The 21,455-nt window shown below is 46.7% G+C and overlaps 1 protein-coding gene across 1 annotated transcript in view; it reads left to right on the top strand.

Moving 5' to 3' along the window:
* The window catches only part of LOC140913584 (NACHT, LRR and PYD domains-containing protein 12), a 176,261-nt gene that overhangs the window by 65,180 nt on the left and 89,626 nt on the right, over positions 1-21,455 (top strand). Inside the window, exon 5 of the mRNA XM_073350311.2 lies at positions 16,379-16,468. Within this exon, the coding sequence (XP_073206412.2) occupies positions 16,379-16,468 (90 nt within the window). The remainder of the gene's footprint in view (positions 1-16,378; positions 16,469-21,455) is intronic.

Here is a 21,455-nt window from a genome sequence, read left to right as displayed (position 1 = left end):
ACTGCATTGTGCACTAGCCTAAGTTTCTGGATTGACCTAAGGTGTAGCCTCAAATAAAGCACACTGCAGTAATCCAGTTCTGGGGTGAGAAAGGCATGGATTATGGTTGTGAGGTCCACATCCGACTGAAATGGATACAATCTCCTTGCAGTTACAGCTGGTAAAAAGCATTCTTGGACATTATTGCCATCTGATCTTTCGGTGGCAGCTGAAGATCCAGTACATTCCCAGATTTAACGTTTCATGTTTGCAATCAAAGGGTGAGATATCTGCCTCATCATATCATCGAGTTGCTTCTCCCAGTCTGAGCATTACCTCAGTCTTAGCTAGATTACGCTTCAGACATATTGCTCTCATCCAGGCCTGGGCTCTATTCCCACGTTTACCACCTTCCTGTTGGGTGACTTTAACCCAAGTCACTTCACCTCTCTGTGCCTCAGTTTCTCATTCTCTACAAGTAGAATAATGGCATTTGCCTCCTTGAGATCTACTGATAAAAAGTGCTATGTAAGAGCTAGACGTTATTTGTTACCTGTGCACAGGAACATCTGCACTGCACACCTAAATGATAATTAAGCTACTTAAATGACCACTAACAACATTTCTATTCTGTTAAAAAAAACTAGAAAATTAAATGGGAAAAAACATTGTTAAGGCTGCCCGGTGGTATCTTTGCCTTTCCAGAACATTAGGTTCAGCAAATCTCAAACTTGTGAATACCCAGGAAATGCAGTTAAGGTACATGCCCATGCAAACTTATGTGTATCCTCTTTGAGCCCTGCCCCAATAAATCCTTAACACATGCTCACACTCTGCCTTTGCTCTGTACTGAACAGGAGCTCCCTACACCTTCCCTCTTATACATGAGCTTACTTCACAGAACCACCACAATTACTAACTTTTACATCTTCAAGCCTGTTTTACAACATCACCCTTACGCACCCAATACCATCAAACACTGTACTTTCACTTACCTTTCATTAAACCTACAGAACACACTCATCTGCTACCTAACTAGTGATTATCCCCATGGTAAGAAGACCCCTGTGCCCTGCTAGTGAAATAGCCTACACAACACAAAACTGAAATGAGGCATACTGGATCTCCCAAGGTTCATATTCACCTGTTTCCTTTGGTTACTCACACAGGGGTCAGGAAGAGAGGCTCACCTCCCACCCACCTAGAAGGCCAGAGCCTCACAGATCACCTCATATCACAGTCACAGCTCTTTCAACCTGCACTAACTATCTCCATCATAATTCAATACAGCTACACCCAATCTAACAAGTGAATGCAGCTGGAATACATGGAGATAATTCCTAGTGGCTATTGCCAGCCTCAGAGAAGGTAGATTTATGGTTGTGTGGATGTGTACCTTCACTATGCATTTCCTGGTTTACACAAGCTTGAGTTTTGCTGACTTCAATGTTCTAGAAGAGCACAAGTCATCGCTGAGCAACCTTAACTCTGGTTAACAACTTTTTTGCCATGTAATCTTCGAGCTGTTATTCAGGAAGAATTGGCAGAAGTCAGATGCATCCTGGATGTGAAGATTTATAGAGAAGGCTGAGTCAAAGATGACCACTGAGGTTATGGGCCTGAGTGACAAAGAGGACAATGGTGCTGTTCACAGTGACTGAGAAAAAAGGAGGAGGAAGGCTTGATGGGAAGATTCAGGAATCTGTTTTGGCTATGTTGAGTTTAAACTGACAGTGAGACATCCACAAGGGAAGGTCAGAGACAGGCTGAGATTTTCGTTTGAACAGTAAAAGAAAGGCCCATAGCAGAAAGGTAGATCTGTGAGTCATCAGTATAGAGATGGTAGTTAAGTTTGTGTTTACAAATAAGATTGCCCAGAGACAAGATGTGGAGGGAGAAGAGGAGGAATCAAGGATGGGTCCCTGTGGAACACTCACAGAAAGTTAGAGGGGGATGAGGAGGCTCTTCCAAACAAAGCACTGAAGGAACCATTAGAGAGGTGGGGTAGAAACAGGAGAGGACTGAATCATGAAAGCCAATGGAGGGCAATATTTCAAGAAGAGCATGATTGATGATTTCAAAGGTGGCCAACAGGCCCAGGCAGATGAGCATGGAGTACTGGTTCTGAGCTTTGGCCAGGAAGAGGTCATTAGAGACTTTATCAAAAGTGATTTCTGGGGAGTGCAAGGGATGGAAGCTGGATTGAAGAGGGTCTAGGATAGAATTGGGGAGAGTATTTCCAGACAGCAATTGTAGACAACAAATTCAATGAGTTTAGAGAGAATGGAGATGGGGCAGTAGATGGAGGGGCAAGTGGGGCAAGGGTGGGATTTTGAAGAAGAAAGAGACTAAAGCATTCTTGTATAGTGAGGGCAAAAAGAGCCAGAGGAGAGTGAGAAGTTAAAAATAAGAGGGAGTGGATGAGAGAGAGGGAGCTCAGGAGATGGGATGGGATGGGGTCTGTTGAGGGGCTGGCTGTGTTCTCTGGGCTGGCAACATCACCTAATGGTAGGTGTCAAAGTGAAATAGAGCATTAACTTTCCTGAAGTCGATGCAAAACCTCATTGAGCCATCTGTTTTTGATATTAGGATGATGGGGCTCACTTCCCACTCACTACGGGATTCTTCGACAGCCCCCAGGACTAGAATTGCCTTAAGTTTCTTTGGCAAGGGGCGATGGCGGTCCTGTACCTTCTGTCCCAGAGTGTATTGGTGATGTGATAGTGAGTCAGGCTCATCCTCTCTGGTCATGTTGAGACTATCGCAGGGAAGGCCCAGGACCATTGACTCAGTTGGGCTTGTTGTTCCACGCTGAGATCCAGGCCCACTGGGAGAGAGGTTGGGTCTGGTAGAGCCAATGCTTGAGGTACCAGTTCTGGTGCTAGGGATATCAACAAACTTTAAATTTGCATCTCCTTCCATTGCCTTGGCAGGCGGATTTTGTAGTTCATGATCCCTACCCTCTGGACCACCTCAAACGGCTCTTGCCACCAGTAACAGTAATACTTGGTCATCTGGCTCAAACATCTGCAGTTGGGTTCCCAATTGTATAGGTGTTCTTGGGTTTGTTGGGCTCTCAGTAGATTCTCCCTGGTGAACCCCCTCACCACCATCCCGCCCAATGTCTAGAGTTGTTCCCGTAGTTGCAATATATACGGTACTGAGCCTATGACCCAGGACTCTTGCTTCTCCCAAGTTTCCCATAGGAGATCTAGAATCCCCCTGGGCTGCCACCCGTACAAGTGCTCAAAATGGGGAAATCCCGAAGAGGCTTGGGGTACCTAGCCTTTGGTGAATTAACAACACTGGTAGTAGCCTATCCCAGTGTTGTGGGTTGGTGTCAATGAATTTACTTAGTGTGGATTTCAGGCTGCCATTGAACCATTCCACCAGCCTGTCAGTCTCTGGATGGTAGACTGATGTCTTGAGGACCTGGATTTTCAGTAATCTACAACACTTTCTTCAACTGAGACAAGAAGTTGGACTTTCCGTCCATCAGGATTTTCTTCGGGATTCCAATCCTGGTGAAGACCTTCATTAGCTTGCCCACTGTGGTGGGTGCCTTCGTTGTGCACAATGGAATGGCCTCAGGATACTGGGTGGCATAGTCTGCAATCACCAGTATATACCAGAACCTAGACCTACTCTTCTTCAGGGGTCCTACCAGGTGCATTCCTACCCACTCAGGCAGTATTCCCTTTATGGGAATTGGAATTGGGGTGCCTTGGGCATCCCATTGGGCCCTTTCAGCTGGCACCCAGGGCTTGAGGCACAGAAATCGCACAGAAACATTTGGATGCCTGGCCAAAAAAAAAAATGTGGGCTACCTTTTGCAGTGTCTTGTCTCTACACAAGTGTCTGGCACATGGCACCGAGTGGGCCAGGAGTAATAGCTCCTGCTGGAACATCTTGGGAACTAACAGCTGCTGCAGCATCTTCTGGGTTTGCGGGTCTTTTGTTACTGGTACAGTCTCTTGTTGTGGATTTCAAAGGTAGGTCCCTGTGATGTCTGAGGTCCCCAGTCCCCTCCCTGTCAGGGGTAACTATCTGGTCCCAGGCAGGACTTAGGGTCTGGTCTTCTCTCTGCTCCCACAAAAAGTCCTCATTGTTCATCAAGCATTCTTGGCCTGTCTTTTCCAATGCCTCCACATCTGTGGGGCATGACACTGCTGGCTCTGCCTGGTCTGAGGGACTCTCATCTGAGTCCTCCATCTCCTTTTGGACCATGAAACCCCTCACTTTTGGGCCTGGGTTTGTTTCTGTGGGGTGGTTGCTGCTCCATTGCTTCAGGATCTCCATTGTTTCAGGAAACCACCTCTAGTCCCATCCCAGGATTACAGGATAGGCAAGGGTAGTCACTAGGCTGACCTGGCAGGTTCCTCATGGCCTTTTACTTTAAGCTGTACCTTGGTTTCTGAGTAGGACTGTCCATCTCCATGGATGCACAGATGATAGATATGGGCCTGTGCTGTGTCAGGGAATTCCACCAGGCTGGTCCGGACAAGAGTTTGGCTGCACCTGGAATCCACCAGGCCCATTATCTGGGTGCCGTTGACCCACACTGGAGCAGTAGATTGGGCGTGTCCTTCTTCTGAGCTTGTGGGCCTGTGGCCCATGCCTTTATATAGCTACAATCCATAAAGGGGCACTCCAACCTGAAAAGCCCCTCCCTCAAAGCATTGGCCCTTCGGGACCCCTGCCAGCGTGCTCCTTTCTAGGATGGTGTGTCTCCTTCTCTCCAGGGTTTTTCATCTTCCCTGTTCTTCTCTGTGGCTGAGTGTATCTCTTTCAGAGTGGTCAGGTCAGTGGTCCCTGTTCTTCTCACCTCACCTGACCTCTGCTGGTATTCGGTTCCTTACTCCCACGGCTTCCTGACTTGGGGCCGAAGGGGCCAGGTCCTTTTAAGTCATGCAATCCTCTATGAGCATCACCACTTCGGACAGGGTCAATGGCCTGTAGTGCTTCACCCAGACATTGGGCCACCACATGGGGTTGGACCTCAGGGGTGATTTCTCCTGATGAAACCTCTGTTGGAACATTTCTGGACTGATGCCCAAGTGGCAGCGTTTATCTTGGCATAGTCCAGCACCTCCATAGGGTCTAGGATCTGATATGTGGCTTGTGTGGGGTTGGTTAAATAGGAGACCACTTTGGTAGCCCAGTGTTCTGGTGGCCAGCATGTGGTGGTGGCCACCCATTTGAAGGTGACCAGGAAGGCCTAAGGGTCATCCACAGGTCCCGGTTTTGTGCGCTGATATGGGCAGCCTGGCAGGGGGGTTGTCTCCCACCAGCCCGGGCGTGGGGACATTGGCTTCCCCTTGCGGATGTAGTTGTGCTGACATCAGTTGAATCAAAAATTCTTGCTGCAGCTGGCGCTAGGCCGCCAACTCCTGCATCAGCTGTTGCTGCTGTTCTTGTGGCTGGGCCCTCGGTTGTTGCTGTTGGGCCGCAACATGTTGTAGCAGCTGCCCCTGATGCCGTTGGGCCACCTGCTGCTGCTGGCTCTCCAACAACCACTTCAGCAGCTTTCCTGTGTCCGTGGTTTCCTTGCCACTTAGTCCCCTTAACTCTCTCTCTTGCCTTTCTAACAGGACCCAGACAATGTCCGCATTCTCCACCAAGTGTGTGTGTGTGTGTGGGGGGGGGGGGGGGGGGGTTGGCTGTGTGTTCTGGGCCAGAAGTACTGCCTAAATGTGACACTCCACAGTGTAAAGCCTAACTGTGGGAGTCCAAGAGTCAATTTCCTTGGCAGTTACAGTTTCAGGTAGTGTCACCCACTGGCAAGAGTCCATAGGCCACCTCACTTAGCAGCTGTAGCTCAGGGTGGTGTTACCCTCTGGTAGAGTCCAAAGGCTGTTTTGCCTAGCAGCTATAGTTCAAGGTAGTGTTGCCTATTGGCAAAGGGTGGGTGGTAGGGGAACATGGGCCCACCCTACTCCACCAGGTTCTGACCTAGGGCCCTTCCAAACAGTGGCCCTTGCACAGGGCTCAAGGCCTGATGCCCCTAAACGAGTTCCCCGAGTCACTTCTTACCCTTGTTCCAGTCCTTCCTATGTCATCATGAGTTGGACTTGGGGTCTCTCCTGTGTTCCCCTCTGATCCATCTGCGGAGTCGCTTCCACTGGCCTCAGCGAGTCATCACCCAGCTCAATGGGCTTCCAGTCAATAGGCTTCCAGTGTCTCGGTCCTGTCAGCATGGAGCCCTGGCAGCTTCCCTGCAGGAGGCTGCTGCACCTGACTTCTCTCCTCCTCAGTCAGCCCAGACTGAGCTGAGAAACTCCCTTTTCAATGTGCCCTCCACTGAGAGCATACCCAGCAGAGGTGAGGGGCCCAGAGCACCTCTTTAACCCTTGCCTAACCAATGCGGTGTTGGTAAACCCTGTCACAGGGTCACTGCCACGGTTGGAGGGATTGGAGGAGAAAAGCAGACAAGAAATTTCTGTGTCAGTGGCTGAGGAGAAGGAGGGGTGAGTGGTAGCAGGGCAGTGTGAGGTGGGGCAAGGCGAGGGATCAGAATTTAGTGATATCCTGTGCCAAGGAAAGTGCGGTACCGGGGAGGGAAGAGGAAGTCAAAGGCGATGAATAGTTGACTGGGATTACAGGCGTGGGATTCAATTAAGTTGGAGAAGAAGAGTTGTTTAGATAGGAAGATGGCAGAACTGAAAGAGGAGAGAACAAATCTGTAGTGGAGGAAGTCAGGTTGTTCATATGATTTCTGCCAGAGACACTCTGTGACGGGTTCAGTCACAGAGACCCCCTTGGAACGGTCACCTGATGTGCTGAAATTACCACTGAGCCTGTTTTCCCTGCCAGCCTGGGCCCCCAGTACCCTGTCTTGTTGAGCCAGACATGCTAGCCTGCTGTAACACAGACCCAGGGTCTGGGCCATGCCCCTTCACTGAAAACAGGACAGCAAGATACCTGTCTCCAGCACTCAGATACCCAGCCCCAAAGGGATCTAAACCCCAGAAAAATCTGCCTTACACTGTATAAAATTTTATACAATATAAATTCATATTGTTCATCCTCTTTATCAAAGAAAGAGAGATATGCACAAACAGTTTGCCCCCACAGGTAACAACTACTTACACTGGGTTTATTAATAAACCAAAGTGATTTTATTAAGTATAAAAGGTAGAACTTAAGTGGTCAAAAAGTAACAGACAGAACAAAGTAACTTACCAAGAAAAATAAAACAAACATGCAAGGCTAAACTTAGTAGACTAAGAAACTGGTTACAAATGATAGCTTCTCACCCTAGATGTTATTTCAGGTAAAGTCCTTCTCAGGTCAGTGTTGTCTTTTCTGACCTGAGTCCAGCAGTTCTCTCCCACCCCTGTGGTTACAATCCTTTTTTTTCCAGGTGTTTTCAGGTATCTCTTTGGGGTGGGGAGGCAGTCTCTAAAGCCAGCTGAAGACTCTCATTGTTTACTTCCCCCGCCTTAAACAGAATTTCCCTAATGCGGGAAACCTTTGTTTGATTCCCCACCCCCCTGTCGAAAAGTACCAAATTTAAGATGGATTCCAGTATCAGGTGACATGGTCACATGTCTTTATAAGATCCCAGTTTCCATTGTTCATAGGCTGGCCCATACATACACAGGAAGGCTTGCAGGTAAACAAAACCTTTCACGGCCAATTGTTCTGGTTCTGATTCTGGTAAATGGGAGCCATCAAGTTCCTAAAGCACCATTAATGGCCCTCACTTAGCATAATTACAATAGAACCTCAGATTTATACTTCATATTCAGATATAATAATGATACATGCATACAATAAGAAAATCACATTCAGCAGATTACAACTTTTTCAATGATACCTTACAAGGGGCCTTTCGCATAAGGCCTATTCCAGTTATGTCATGTTCATATTCACAAGCATATTTTCATAACACATATGAGTGCAATGTCACACACTCAGCTGTGTGGAGCAGGAGCAGAGGAAATGGATGTTGGGAGTGAGCCAGGGATGGGGGGTGTGGACCTTGTGTTGGGGGAGAGGGGGAAAAGAGCCAAAGGTGGCAAAGGGAGAGAATCAATGACCATGTTGATTGAAAAAAAGGGGGCAGAGGGCTGGAAGAAGAGAAGTAATACACATTGTTGGACTCAAAGTCACAGAATGACCCGGTGGCAAGACTTTACAGAGTGACAGATGCGGATGGTGAAAGAGACCAGGGGATGGTCAGAGAGGGGGAATTCAGTAATGGGGAGAGTAGTGTTTGGTGAAATGGGCCTTTTGGGGAGTGGAAGAGTTGAACCGGGTTTGCAGGTTGAATGAAGAGATGAGAGTGAGGAGCTGGTGGCTAAAGGGTCAGATGGATCAACAACATAGAAGTTGAAGTCACTGATGATGAGTGTGGGAGATTGTGAGGAGAGGAAGAAAGAGCCAGGAGTCAAAATCAGAGGAAGACTGACAGGGAGGAGCTGCATAGGTGATAGATGACAACAATGCAGAGAGGAAAGGACAGTCAGATACAAGGCTTTTCAAAAGAGGAGCAGGAGTGAGAAGGGAGAGGAGGGAGAAGTTGGAAGGAGTCACATGATGTTTCCAGAAAGATATTTGATTCCCAGACTGGCAGCTGCTGAGTGAAATTGACATTTTTGACATTCAATTTCACTTAACAGCTGCCCCAAGCTCCCAGGGTCTGGGAGTCTGAAGCAGTCCTGCTATGTAGACTGTCCCAGGGTCAGGGACATCAGGGCTTTGACTCCTGAGACAGCCTGAAGTCTGCAGCACCAGGGCCATGGATCCTGGGTCAGTCTGCATGGCAGGTGTTACCCAGAGCCATGGAGCAGTGAGCCTAAAAGTCCCTTGAGACCTGATACTGGTCAGCACATCAGGGCTGGCAGGCATCCTCCTGAGGAGCTGTGGACCCTGGAACACTAGCAGAAGTTTAGTAGAAGCTACAATAAATTCAGGGAAATGTCTCAGTCCAGCAAATCTGCATTCTTGAATTAAGTTTCATCAGAAAATTTCTGACCAGCTCTACTTTCCAGGGCAGCCCTTATAAATGGTCATTCCTCTCCATTCAAGCAACATCTCTAAGACGGTCCATATGGATAAATACCAGCCCAGGGTATGTGCCTGGCTGGCTGGCAGGCTCTATTCCAGGGGGCTATCTCTACCTTTTGGGAATATACCTGAGGGAGATAGCCTCCAAAGTTAGCAAAGGGGTAACTGGAGATACTAAATGCCTCACTTTTAAGCCATTCTGTCAGATCTGTCATTTTGGAGTGGTGCTGTATCACTGGAGAATAGCCAATGTTGCACCTATATTTAAGGGAGGTGGGAGAATAGTGATTGGGGCAACTACAGGTCCATTAGTCTGACCTCAATAGTGTTCAAGGTTTTAGAACAAATGTCAAAGGAAAGAACACTTACAGTCTTGGAGGGAAACAGAAAGGGGGATGTTATACAACATGGATTTACCAAAGGAAGATCGTGCCAGACTACACTGATTTTTTTTGAGAAGATAATTATTTTTTTAGATAAAAGAAATAATATATTTGAACTCCAGTTTAGCTTTTGACATGGTACTACATGATAAATGATTAATTACATTAGAAAAGATTCAGAGGGGTAGCTGTGTTCATCTGTTTCAGCAAAAACAACTAGGAGTCTTGTGGCACCTTAAAGACTAACAAATTTATTAGAGCATAACTGAATAGTACAAGAATTGTAAGGTGGGTAAGGAACTGGCTAAAGAGGAGATGACAGTGGGTTATGCTGAAAGGTGAACGAGCGGGCTGGAGGGAGGTTACTATTGGAGTTCCTCGAGGATCAGTCTTGGGGCTGATCTTATTTAATATTTTCATTAATGTCCTTGGCACAAAGGCTGCCTCTACACTTGGAGTTATGGGTGTGATTCCCTGCTCATATAGACATACAGTAGCTCAATGAGAGCTAGTGTGAGTATGTCTACGTGAGCTGGGAATCAGACCCAGAACTCCAAGTGTATATGTGACCTGACTATGCATGTAGAAGTCTGAAAGGAAGATGTAGGTGTCTCATGACAAGGCTTGACACTTTTGGGAGACGTCCGAGTCATGTTATTAGTGCTTGTTGAGTTTTGCATAATATATGTGAGAGCAAGGCCAAGAGACTCTCAGATGGGTTGGAGGGAGAGTGGAGAGACATTTAGCTTGTTATGAACACCCAGAGAGCTTCCTCTAACTGGTGTCTCCCTCACCAGGGGACCCAGAGTCAGGGATGCCTTGTGCACATGTTTTGAAAGCAGAGCACTGAACAGTTAAATGTGGAAGGATTAACAGCATCCCCAAAGCATGTATTTGCAAGTACATGGATCCTGAGGCCATTGCCACATTCATGCCCTATGCATGGTTCTGTGCTGAGGTCTTGGACTTCCTTTCTGTCTGGAGAAAGGAGCATGTCCAGTCTCATCTCTGTAGTAGTCACGAGGATGCCAGAAGTTACCAGCAGCTAGTGCAGCAAATGTGGGAGAAGGATACTGCTGGGTTGAATTTTGTCCCATGACAAAGCCAATGAGCTGCAGCAGAACTATACAAGTACCAAGAAGAACAAGGGCTTTGGCGATGTGCCAAGTGCATGTCCATACTATGGGATGCTGCCGAAGACCAAGAGCCTGAATAGGAGAAGCATACCCTTGGCAGATACATGCTTTCTGGGGAACTGAGGTGTGCATTACACAACAATGCATATTCACTGCATGCCCCCACCCCAACTCGTGCTCCCCTGGAAGTAGTGCAAGTACCAAAGTCCCATTGCCACGGGGTTGTGGGTGAAAATGGGATGCTTTGAAGTGTTGAGTGCTGGATAATTTTTTTTTGAAAACCATAGTCTATGGAAACAGGCAATAGTAGTGAAAATATTAATTATTGTGTCTTTATCTTCCAATTCAGGGATGTGACTCCCATTATTTTAGACACAAGTAGGTTTAATCACATGTGCTTTAGGTGACCCCATGATTGAAGACTAGCAAAAATTCTTAACTTATTAATTATGAATAACTTATTAATAACAAAGAAAAAACAACATAAGCAAGCAAAGAACAATAGACAATTTCAGTTGCAATTGTTCTGTCTTTGAACAGAAATTACATGAGTGGGTGGAGGCACACTTTTTTAGATACGTTAAAACAAAGTAGATTTCCCCAAATTAATAGTGAATTTTGTCCCAGTGTCTCATATATTTCCAGAAAAAAAGTTGAGAATACATATCTGTAATTCAGGGTAAACAGCATAACAGGGATGTTGAAATCATCCCCAAACAAAACTTTATCAAACCCAGGAACTTCAGAGTTAAGGTTAAATTGAACATGTTTGGATTTATTTTAAGACATAGAAATGCATAGTTAGGGGACCCCGGCAACCTCAACTCTGCCCTGTAGTTTCACCATGCAATAACCATGTGATTATGACTTAAAGCTCTTGTAATAACAGTGTTACAGGGCTCACAGTTTAGGGAGTGCAATCCAGACCATTGAGCGGTTGTATCACCTCACGATGCCTTGCTGCTGTAGCTCCCAACCTGGGCTGAAACAGCCAGCCTACATGGGCATGCAGGTCAGACCCTGAATGTCTGTGTAGATCTGCAGTCTTGGTCCAGCAGACTGTGACTCCAGAAGCCTGCCAGCAACATGCCAGTCATACTCTGGATTCTACAAGCCTTGGTGACAGCCAGCAAGATGACCCCAACACACTCCCAGTCCTGAATTGCCCCAAAACTGTGTGCCCTGTAATGTCCAGCCCTCTCCTGGACAGTTCAGAGAAATAATAAGGTTCATTTGTTCCTCTAGGGAGACCAAACACACCAACTTGCCACATGAACTTGAGATGACATTCACTTTAGTACACTCACAGCACCGTTGGTTTAGATTAATAGTAAAACAAGTTTGTTAATAAACAGATAGGATTTCAAGTGAGTTCAAATATAAGGAATAAAGTTAGAAAAATAGAAGTAAAACAAAACAGAATATGGTTCTAAAAGTCTAAAACTTAATCTAGCAATGTACAGTCTTTGCCTAAGCACCTTTCTCACATATATTCAGTTCTCAGAGACATCAACTCTGCCCCACCCCGGGTTGAAGGACCATCTTTTTCAGTGTCAGGAACTGGGAGGAGAGCAGTCTAGCCTAGTGGCCAGGGTCAGAGCCGTAGTCAGTGGACAGAAGCCAAAGCCCATGGTAAAACTGGGAGGCAGAAACTGGTTACCAGAACCAAAGTTTGAGCTAGAGTCCATAGTCAGGAGCCATAGCAATAGGTCAAAACCAGAGGTCAGGAACTGGAACAGGAAGGGTATCAGGCAAGGATGGGTTCAAGGCAGGGGACAGGATAGAGGCAAGTTCAGGGGCAAGGCAGGAGCAGACACAGTGGTGGGCACAAGCACTGAGAAGCCAGCAGTCTCCTGCTATCACTGCTGGCTTAAGAGCTAGCCTGCTGGCCTCTGCAGCCAATCAGGTTGCGTGGTTAATCAGGCAGTCTACTGCAGGCCAGCTGTTGTGATGAGGCTGCCCAGAGATTAGCTTTCCTGCATGCCCAGATTCCTGACACTACAGTTCCTTTGAGGGCACTGTCTAGGGGCCTCGGGACCTGGATTCTCAGGGTAAGTGTTGTGGAAGACGTGCAGGAGGATCAGGGCTCTATAGGATCCCATGAACACTCATCTGGGTCATGCCCATGTCAGTCAACTAGACAGTGTAGTTTTCCTTGGACCTGACAAGAATCTAGAATCTGCCAAACCACATTTTCTTCTTGGCCCTGAACGGTTATAGATGGAGAAGAGGGAGCATGTAGTGGTTCTATATAGCCACCTTGTCTAGGGCCCAATAGTCAATACATGGACAGAAGAAACCTTTACAAAAAAGATTGGAGCATCTGCTGGGGATTTGGATGAGTAGATGAAACCCTTCTGAAAGTTTTCCCTCAAATACAGGTGGAGAGCCCAAAGTTTGGGTTCAGAGAGGGCAGATATCTTACCGAACAGGATCTCGGTTTCTGGCTGGAGATCAGTTGGGCAATTGTAAGTCAGATGTGGTGGCAGGATGTCTGCCTTCCCCTTCTCAAAAACATCAGCCAAGTCATGGCATTTGTGGGGGATCTTGGCCACAGCAGATGAGGCCACACAGGGCCCTGGGGGTCCTCGTGGTCCTGCCGTCTGTGGGTCAGGATCTTCCAGTGGATGACGTGTATCATAGACTGCAGTGGTGCGTTTCTAGGGTCCTGGGCGGCAGGATAGCCAGCAATGCCTGGAATTAAAATGTACGGTCCTCTTCTATGAGTGAATGTGAGGCTCATGGGTGGTAAGCCAGGGCATACCTAGGATAATGGGAGCATGAGGGGCCCAGATTAATCCAAATCATAGGGTTTCCTGATGCTCCCAGAGAGTGATAACTGTTACTGACATGGTCTGGCAGGTCTTGAGGAGAGGAGAGACCCATCAATAGTCTCAACCGGATCTGGAGGGTCCTTCCATAAGGGTGTGAACCACATGGGTCTTAACAAAGTTTACATCCATGAAGTTACCTAGAGGCCCCAACTAGGGCCTCTAGGGGGATCTCAGAGCTTACCAGTAGTCAAATTAATAGAAGAGTCCAGAGCTGCGTTTGAAGCTGACTTGGGGTCTCTGCGCTGTGCTGATTATGGTGGGTGCTGGGAGCTTCTGGACAGGGGACAAGAACAGCTCAGTCTGGGCCCCGCCCCAAGGGCTGGGGACCTGGCATTTCCCAGCCCTACTTCCTCCCAAATCTTTGCTGAACACATCAAGGCAAGCTGGCTAGGTCTCCCACAATATAGGCACAAGCCTGAAACCCGGCATCAGTGCTTCTCCAAGTCGGAGAGGTGCAGGCAAACCTGGTGGTCCTCCATGAGCTCTGATGCTGGGGAAGACCTGTGTGCCTGGGGTGTCGGAGGCCTGAGGGGTGGCAGCTTCTGGAAAAATTGAGGTACACTCATAACACCACTCTGTGAGGCAATCATCAATTGTGATGCACAATTCAATCAGGCTGTCCAAACTGAATAGAGAGTCCTCCCGGGCAAGCTCGTCCTTAATCTCCTAGTTTAACCCCAGGAGTAAATGGTGACACTGTACTGCCTCGTTCCACCCGGTGTCAGAAGCCAACTGACAAAATTCAGCAGTGTACTTGGCTACAGGCTGATCCCCTGCTGTAAGGCCTGAAGGGCTGCCTCGGTGGTCCGCACCAGATTGATGTCACCAAAGATGATGGACACAGCTTGAATGAATTCCTCTAATTGTTACAAGAGGGGGCTGGACTTTTCCAGGAGTGGGGGAACTCAGGCCAAGGCTTCCCCAATCAACAAACTTAAGATGAGCCTCACCCGGGCCTGGTCCATGGGGAATGATCGGGGGTGTAGGAAGAACAGGAGCTGACATTGGTTCATAAATCCCCCAAAGTTATCCCAGCCTCCATCAGATATGTCTTCGGCTCCAGGAGGGCACAGTAGGAGCATCCAGCTGAGCAATCTGTGCCTGCAGAGCCACATTCTGCGATTGCAGGGTTGTTACCACCACCTGCAGGTTCTGGATAGCGTTTGCCAGTTCTACTGGGGCCTTAGTAGAGTCCATGCTAGCGCTGAGACATAAATCTAACATCAAGAATTATAACATTCAAAAACCAGTAGGAGAACACTTCAATCTCCCTGGTCACTCAATAACAGACTTAAAAGTGGCAATTCTTCTACAAAAAAACTTCAAAAACAGACTCCAGTGAGAAACTGCAGAACTGGAATTAATTTGCAAACTGGACACCATCAAATTAGGCTTGAATAAAGACTGGGAGTGGATGGGTCACTACAAAACTAAATCAGTTTGTTAATCTGTAAGGTGCCACAAGTACTCCTCGTTGTTTTTACAAAAAACTAATTTCCCCTTGCTAAATACTCACACCTTCTTGTCAACTGTTTGAAATTGGCCACCTTGTTTACACTGGCCTCATTAACACTACAAAAGTGATTTCCACTCCTTCTTGTCAACTGTTGAGAATTGCCTACTTCCAACTTAAATTGAACTGGCTTGTTACCACTGACCCCCCACTTGGTAAGGCAACTCCCATCTTTTCATATGCTGTGTATTTATATCTCCCTACTGTATGTTCTACTCCATGCAGCTGATGAAGTGGGTTTTAGCTCACGAAAGCTTATGCCCAAATAAATTTTTTAGTCTCTAAAGTGCCACAAGGGCTCCTCGTTGTTTTTGCTGATACAGACTAACATGGCTACCACTCTGAAATCTTGATCTTACTTTCACTGAGCTAAAGGGAAAAAAAAAGCTTGTTCAGTCTCTCACTGGCATTTTCTCCAGCCCTCAAATCATTTTTGTGGCTCCTTTCAAATGTTTCAACAACCTTTTAAAAATGTTGACATCAGAGCTGGACACAGCATTCCAGTATCAGTCTCACCAATTTACATTCATAAAAACACCACTGAGGAAGGCTGAAGAGGAGTGGACTGACATTTTTGATTCTTGTTGTCTTTGTTGGTTGCTCCATATTAAGTGGTAGGACAAGCTCAGCAATGAAGATATTCATAGCTGAACTCAGCAACCGCTTCCATCAGCACTGGTTTGGTTTAATGAATTACAAAACACGTTTACCTAGGAATGCTACTACATGGTCAGTGGTCACATGGGTGCTAGAAACTTTGGTGGTGCAATAAGGATGCCAATAATGTACATAGATTGAGAATCCAGCCAGACCATCGTAAGGTCCTAGGTAGAGATTGATCCGGGTGGTGCTTGATCTGCAAGGAGGCTATGCCTGTTTGGGATTTGCCATTATGATGATAATCCAGCACTATTTCTTATACCGATGCTGCCTTAAAATTAACTTGCCCTGTTACTCTCTTTGGTGTCAGGAGCTAATAAGCCACCATTTCCGCTTAGTTATGGTGATGTGATTTCACAAAATGCAACACCAATTACACATTGCTGAGTGAGAGTCATCATACTTAAAATTGTAAGCAAAGACTCCTCTTTTTGGGTAAATTAAAATCAACTCTCTTAGTTAGAGAAACACAATCATTCCTCGTGTATCTCCAGAACTGATTTGAAAACAACTGACCAACACAAGAGCGCAAAACCACTGGAGACATTCCCATTGGTGCGAGTTTTTAGAACTGCATGTGAATGCTCAGAGTACCACAAGTTCAAAAAATGAAAGGGTTACACTGAGCAGAACCTATTCTGTTTGACTCTGTGTATTTAAATGTATATCTGTGTTTCTAAGCGTACTTGATATATTTTTGGTTTGGAGGATATAAGTGTGAATGTAATGAACTGAAATGGCAGAATAACTCCTATGCAGTGCATGATCATACCATATAAGAGCCTATTTTAGTATTCAGGAAATAGAATTAAAATTTGTCTCCAGAGAACAACATAGAAAGTGTCTATTCTCTCTTTTCAGGGCACATCATCAGGATAAGCCGCATCATTCTCCTATTTACCTGCTCTGCCAAGCACTGAAGGCTTCAAACTCTAATTTAAAGACTCTAAAGTAAGAAATTGTTCCTTCCTTTTTTTAAAAAAACTCCCCTTTTTACTGCTGTTATCCCAGAAATGCTGCAGCCCGGACAGCTCTTCACCATGGCTGCTCAGGAATTGGTTTAACTGTCCAGTCAATGGGGCAGATTCGCAGCTAGTGTAAACTGTCATAGCTCCATTGAAGTCAAGTTTCTCCAGCTGAGTATTTGCTGGAATACAGGTGGGTTTGGCTTATATGGCAGCCCAGCAGTTCAATGACATTTACCCCAATTCCCATAGCAACAAGTCAGCAGGAGAGACAGAGCTAAGCAGTGTGGCTGGGTGTGGTTTAAGGTCAGGATAGACTCAGGAGATTGGAGAGAAGACTTTAGGTATTTTAATCTTAGGTATTTCTAAGTTGCCTGTCACCGTGGTGTCTAAACCCTGTCAAACACTCCCCAGGTTATGCAAGACCCGACTTACGCAAATTCACACTTATGAAAAAAGCTCCGTAAGCCAGAAATAGAATTTTCGAGTCGTGGAAATTTTTGTGTAATGTATGGTATAAGTTTCAGACTTATGCAAAATTTGAGTTACGCAAGGCTTTCTGGAATGGAACGATTGCGTAAGTCGGGGAGCGTCTGTAGAAGTCTATTTGTTTACCATTCATGTATCCTGGTTTGATCTAATTTCTCCCTGATTCAAAGGTGGGGTTTTGGAAGGGAGCAAGGGATGTTTTTTCTCTCTCTCTTTGTACCATTGTGATGGTTCTCGGGGCACCCAGGACTGAGAGTCACCTCGGTACCCCCTGAGTCACTGAAGTCCTCAAATCATGGTTTAAAGACTTCAAGTTACAGAGACTCCACCATTTACACCATTGAAACCTGCAAGTGACCTGTGCCCCATGCTGCAGAGGAAGGCAAAACCCCCCAGCATCTCGACCAATCTGAGCTGGGGAAAAATTCCTTTCAAACTCCAAATATGGCAATCAGTTAGACCCTGAGCTTGTGGGCAAGACCTGTCTAGCAGATACCTGGGAAAGAATTCTCTGTAGTAACTCAGAGCCTTCTCCATCTAGTGTCTCGTGACCAGCAGTTGAGGATTTTTGCTACCAGCAGTCTCCAATGGACCATATGCCATTGTAGGCAGTCCCATCATGCCATCCCCTCCAGACTAACCTGATCTCCTTCATTGAGAAGATAACTTATTTTTTAGACAAAATAAATGCAATAGATCTAATCTACCTGGATTTCAGTAAGGCATTTGATACAGTTCCATATGGGAAATTATTAGTTAAATTGGAGTAGATGGGGATTAATATGAGAATTTAAAGGTGGATAAGGAACTGGTTAAAGGGATGACCACAGTGGGTCATACTGAAAGGTGAACTGTCAGGCTGGAGGGAGGTTGCTAGTGGAGTTCATAGAATCATAGAAGATGAGGTCTCTTCCAACCCTAAGGAGTTCATCTAGACCAACTCCTTGCTCAAAGCAGGGCCAACCCCAACTAAATCATCCCAGCCAGGGCTTTGTCAAGCTGGGCCTTAAAAACCTCTAAGTATGGAGATTCCGCCACCTCCCTATGTAACCCATTCCAGTGCTTCACCACCCTCCTAATGGAATAGTGTTTCCTAATATCCAACCTAGACCCCGCCATGCACTGCAACTTGAGACCATTGCTCCTTGTTCTGTCATCTGCCACCACTAAGAACAGCCTAGCTCCATCCTCTTTGGAACCCCCTTCAGGTAGTTGAAGGCTGCTATCAAATCCCCCCCACTCTTCTCTTCTGCAGACTAAATAAACCCAGTTCCCTCAACCTTTCCTTATAAGTCATGTGCTCCAGCCCCCTAGTCATTTTCATTGCCCTCCACTGAATCATAGAATCATAGAATATCAGGGTTGGAAGGGACCCCTGAAGGTCATCTAGTCCAACCCCCTGCTCAAAGCAGGACCAATTCCCAGTTAAATCATCCCAGCCAGGGCTTTGTCAAGCCTGACCTTAAAAACCTCTAAGGAAGGAGATTCTACCACCTCCCTAGGTAACGCATTCCAGTGTTTCACCACCCTCTTAGTGAAAAAGTTTTTCCTAATATCCAATCTAAACCTCCCCCACTGCAACTTGAGACCATTACTCCTCGTTCTGTCATCTGCTACCATTGAGAACAGTCTAGAGCCATCCTCTTTGGAACCCCCTTTCAGGTAGTTGAAAGCAGCTATCAAATCCCCCCTCATTCTTCTCTTCTGCAGGCTAAACAATCCCAGCTCCCTCAGCCTCTCCTCATAAGTCATGTGTTCCAGACCCCTAATCATTTTTGTTGCCCTTCGCTGGACTCTCTCCAATTTATCCACATCCTTCTTGTAGTGTGGGGCCCAGAACTGGACACAGTACTCCAGATGAGGCCTCACCAATGTCGAATAGAGGGGAACGATCACGTCCCTCGATCTGCTCGCTATGCCCCTACTTATACATCCCAAAATGCCATTGGACTTCTTGGCAACAAGGGCACACTGCTGACTCATATCCAGCTTCTCGTCCACTGTCACCCCTAGGTCCTTTTCCGCAGAATTGCTGCCTAGCCATTCGGTCCCTAGTCTGTAGCGGTGCATTGGATTCTTCCATCCTAAGTGCAGGACCCTGCACTTATCCTTATTGAACCTCATCAGATTTCTTTTGGCCCAATCCTCCAATTTGTCTAGGTCCCTCTGTATCCTATCCCTCCCCTCCAGCATATCTACCACTCCTCCCAGTTTAGTATCATCCGCAAATTTGCTGAGAGTGCAATCCACACCATCCTCCAGATCATTTATGAAGATATTGAACAAAACCGGCCCCAGGACCGACCCTTGGGGCACTCCACTTGACACCGGCAGCCAACTAGAGATGGAGCCATTGATCACTACCCATTGAGCCCGACAATCTAGCCAGCTTTCTACCCACCTTATAGTGCATTCATCCAGCCCATACTTCCTTAACTTGCTGACAAGAATACTGTGGGAGACCGTGTCAAAAGCTTTGCTAAAGTCAAGAAACAATACGTCCACTGCTTTCCCTTCATCCACAGAACCAGTAATCTCATCATAAAAAGCGATTAGATTAGTCAGGCATGACCTTCCCTTGGTGAATCCATGCTGGCAGTTCCTGATCACTTTCCTCTCATGCAAGAATCAGGATTGATTCTTTGAGGACCTGCTCCATGATTTTTCCAGGGACTGAGGTGAGGCTGACTGGCCTGTAGTTCCCAGGATCCTCCTTCTTCCCTTTTTTAAAGATGGGCACTACATTAGCCTTTTTCCAGTCATCCGGGACTTCCCCGGTTCACCACGAGTTTTCAAAGATAATGGCCAATGGCTCTGCAATCACAGCCGCCAATTCCTTCAGCACTCTCGGATGCAACTCGTCCGGCCCCATGGACTTGTGCACGTCCAGTTTTTCTAAATAGTCCCTAACCACCTCTATCTCCACAGAGGGCTGGCCATCTCTTCCCCATTTTGTGATGCCCAGTGCAGCAGTCTGGGAGCTGACCTTGTTAGTGAAGACAGAGGCAAAAAAAGCATTGAGCACATTAGCTTTTTCCACATCCTCTGTCACTAGGTTGCCTCCCTCATTCAGTAAGGGGCCCACACTTTCCTTGGCTTTCTTCTTGTTGCCAACATACCTGAAGAAACCCTTCTTGTTACTCTTGACATCTCTCGCTAGCTGCAGCTCCAGGTGCGATTTGGCGCTCCTGATATCATTCCTACATGCCCGAGCAATATTTGTATACTCTTCCCTGGTCATATGTCCAACCTTTCACTTCTTGTAAGCTTCTTTTTTATGTTTAAGATCCGCTAGGATTTCACCATTAAACCAAGCTGGTCGCCTGCCATATTTACTATTCTTTCAACTCATTGGGATGGTTTGTCCCTGTAACCTCAACAGGGATTCCTTGAAATACAGCCAGCTCTCCTGGACTCCTTTCCCCTTCAAGTTAGTCCCCCAGGGGATCCTGGCCATCCGTTCCCTGAGGGAGTCGAAGTCTGCTTTCCTGAAGTCCAGGGTCCGTATCCTGCTGCTTACCTTTCTTCCCTGCGTCAGGATCCTGAACTCAACCAACTCATGGTCACTGCCTCCCAGATTCCCATCCACTTTTGCTTCCCCCACTAATTCTACCCGGTTTGTGAGCAGCAGGTCAAGAAAAGCGCCCCCCCTAGTTGGCTCCTCTAGCACTTGCACCAGGAAATTGTCCCCTACACTTTCCAAAAACTTCCTGGATTGTCTATGCACCGCTGTATTGCTCTCCCTATCAGGAAAATTAAAGTCACCCATGAGAATCAGGGCATGCGATCTAGTAGCTTCCGTGAGCTGCCGGAAGAAAGCCTCATCTACCTCATCCCCCTGGTCTGGTGGTCTATAGCAGACTCCCACCACTACATCACTCTTGTTGCACACACTTCTAAACTTAATCCAGAGACACTCAGGTTTTTCTGCAGTTTCGTACCGGAGCTCTGAGCAGTCATACTGCTCCCTTACATACAGTGCTACTCCCCCACCTTTTCTGCCCTGCCTGTCCTTCCTGAACAGTTTATAACCATCCAGTGGTATCCAACCACTGGACACTCTCCAATTTGTTTACATTCTTTTTGTAGTGAGGGGGGACCAAAACTGGATGCTATACTCCTGATGTGGCCTCACCAGTGCCGAATAGAGGGGAATAATCACTTCCCTCAATCTGCTGGCAATGCTCCTACTAATACAGCCCAATATGCCATTGACCTTCTTGGCAACAAGGGCACACAGTTGACTCATATCCAGCTTCTCATCCACTGTAATCCCCAGGTCCTTTTCTGCAGAACTGCCACTTAGCCAGTCGGTCCCCAGCCTGTACCAGTGCCTGGGATTCTTCCGTCCTGTGTGCAGGACTCTGCACTTGTCCTTGTTGAACCTCATCAGATTTCTTTTGGCCCAATCTTCCAATTTGTCTAGATCACTCTGGACCCTATCCCTACCCTCCAGCATATCTATCTCTCCCCCAAGCTTAGTG

This window comes from Lepidochelys kempii, chromosome 6 (assembly GCF_965140285.1).
Source record: "Lepidochelys kempii isolate rLepKem1 chromosome 6, rLepKem1.hap1, whole genome shotgun sequence".
Classification (NCBI taxonomy): domain Eukaryota; kingdom Metazoa; phylum Chordata; order Testudines; family Cheloniidae; genus Lepidochelys; species Lepidochelys kempii.
The sequence above is the reverse complement of the archived record's forward strand: the minus strand, read 5'-3'. Positions and strand labels throughout refer to the sequence as shown.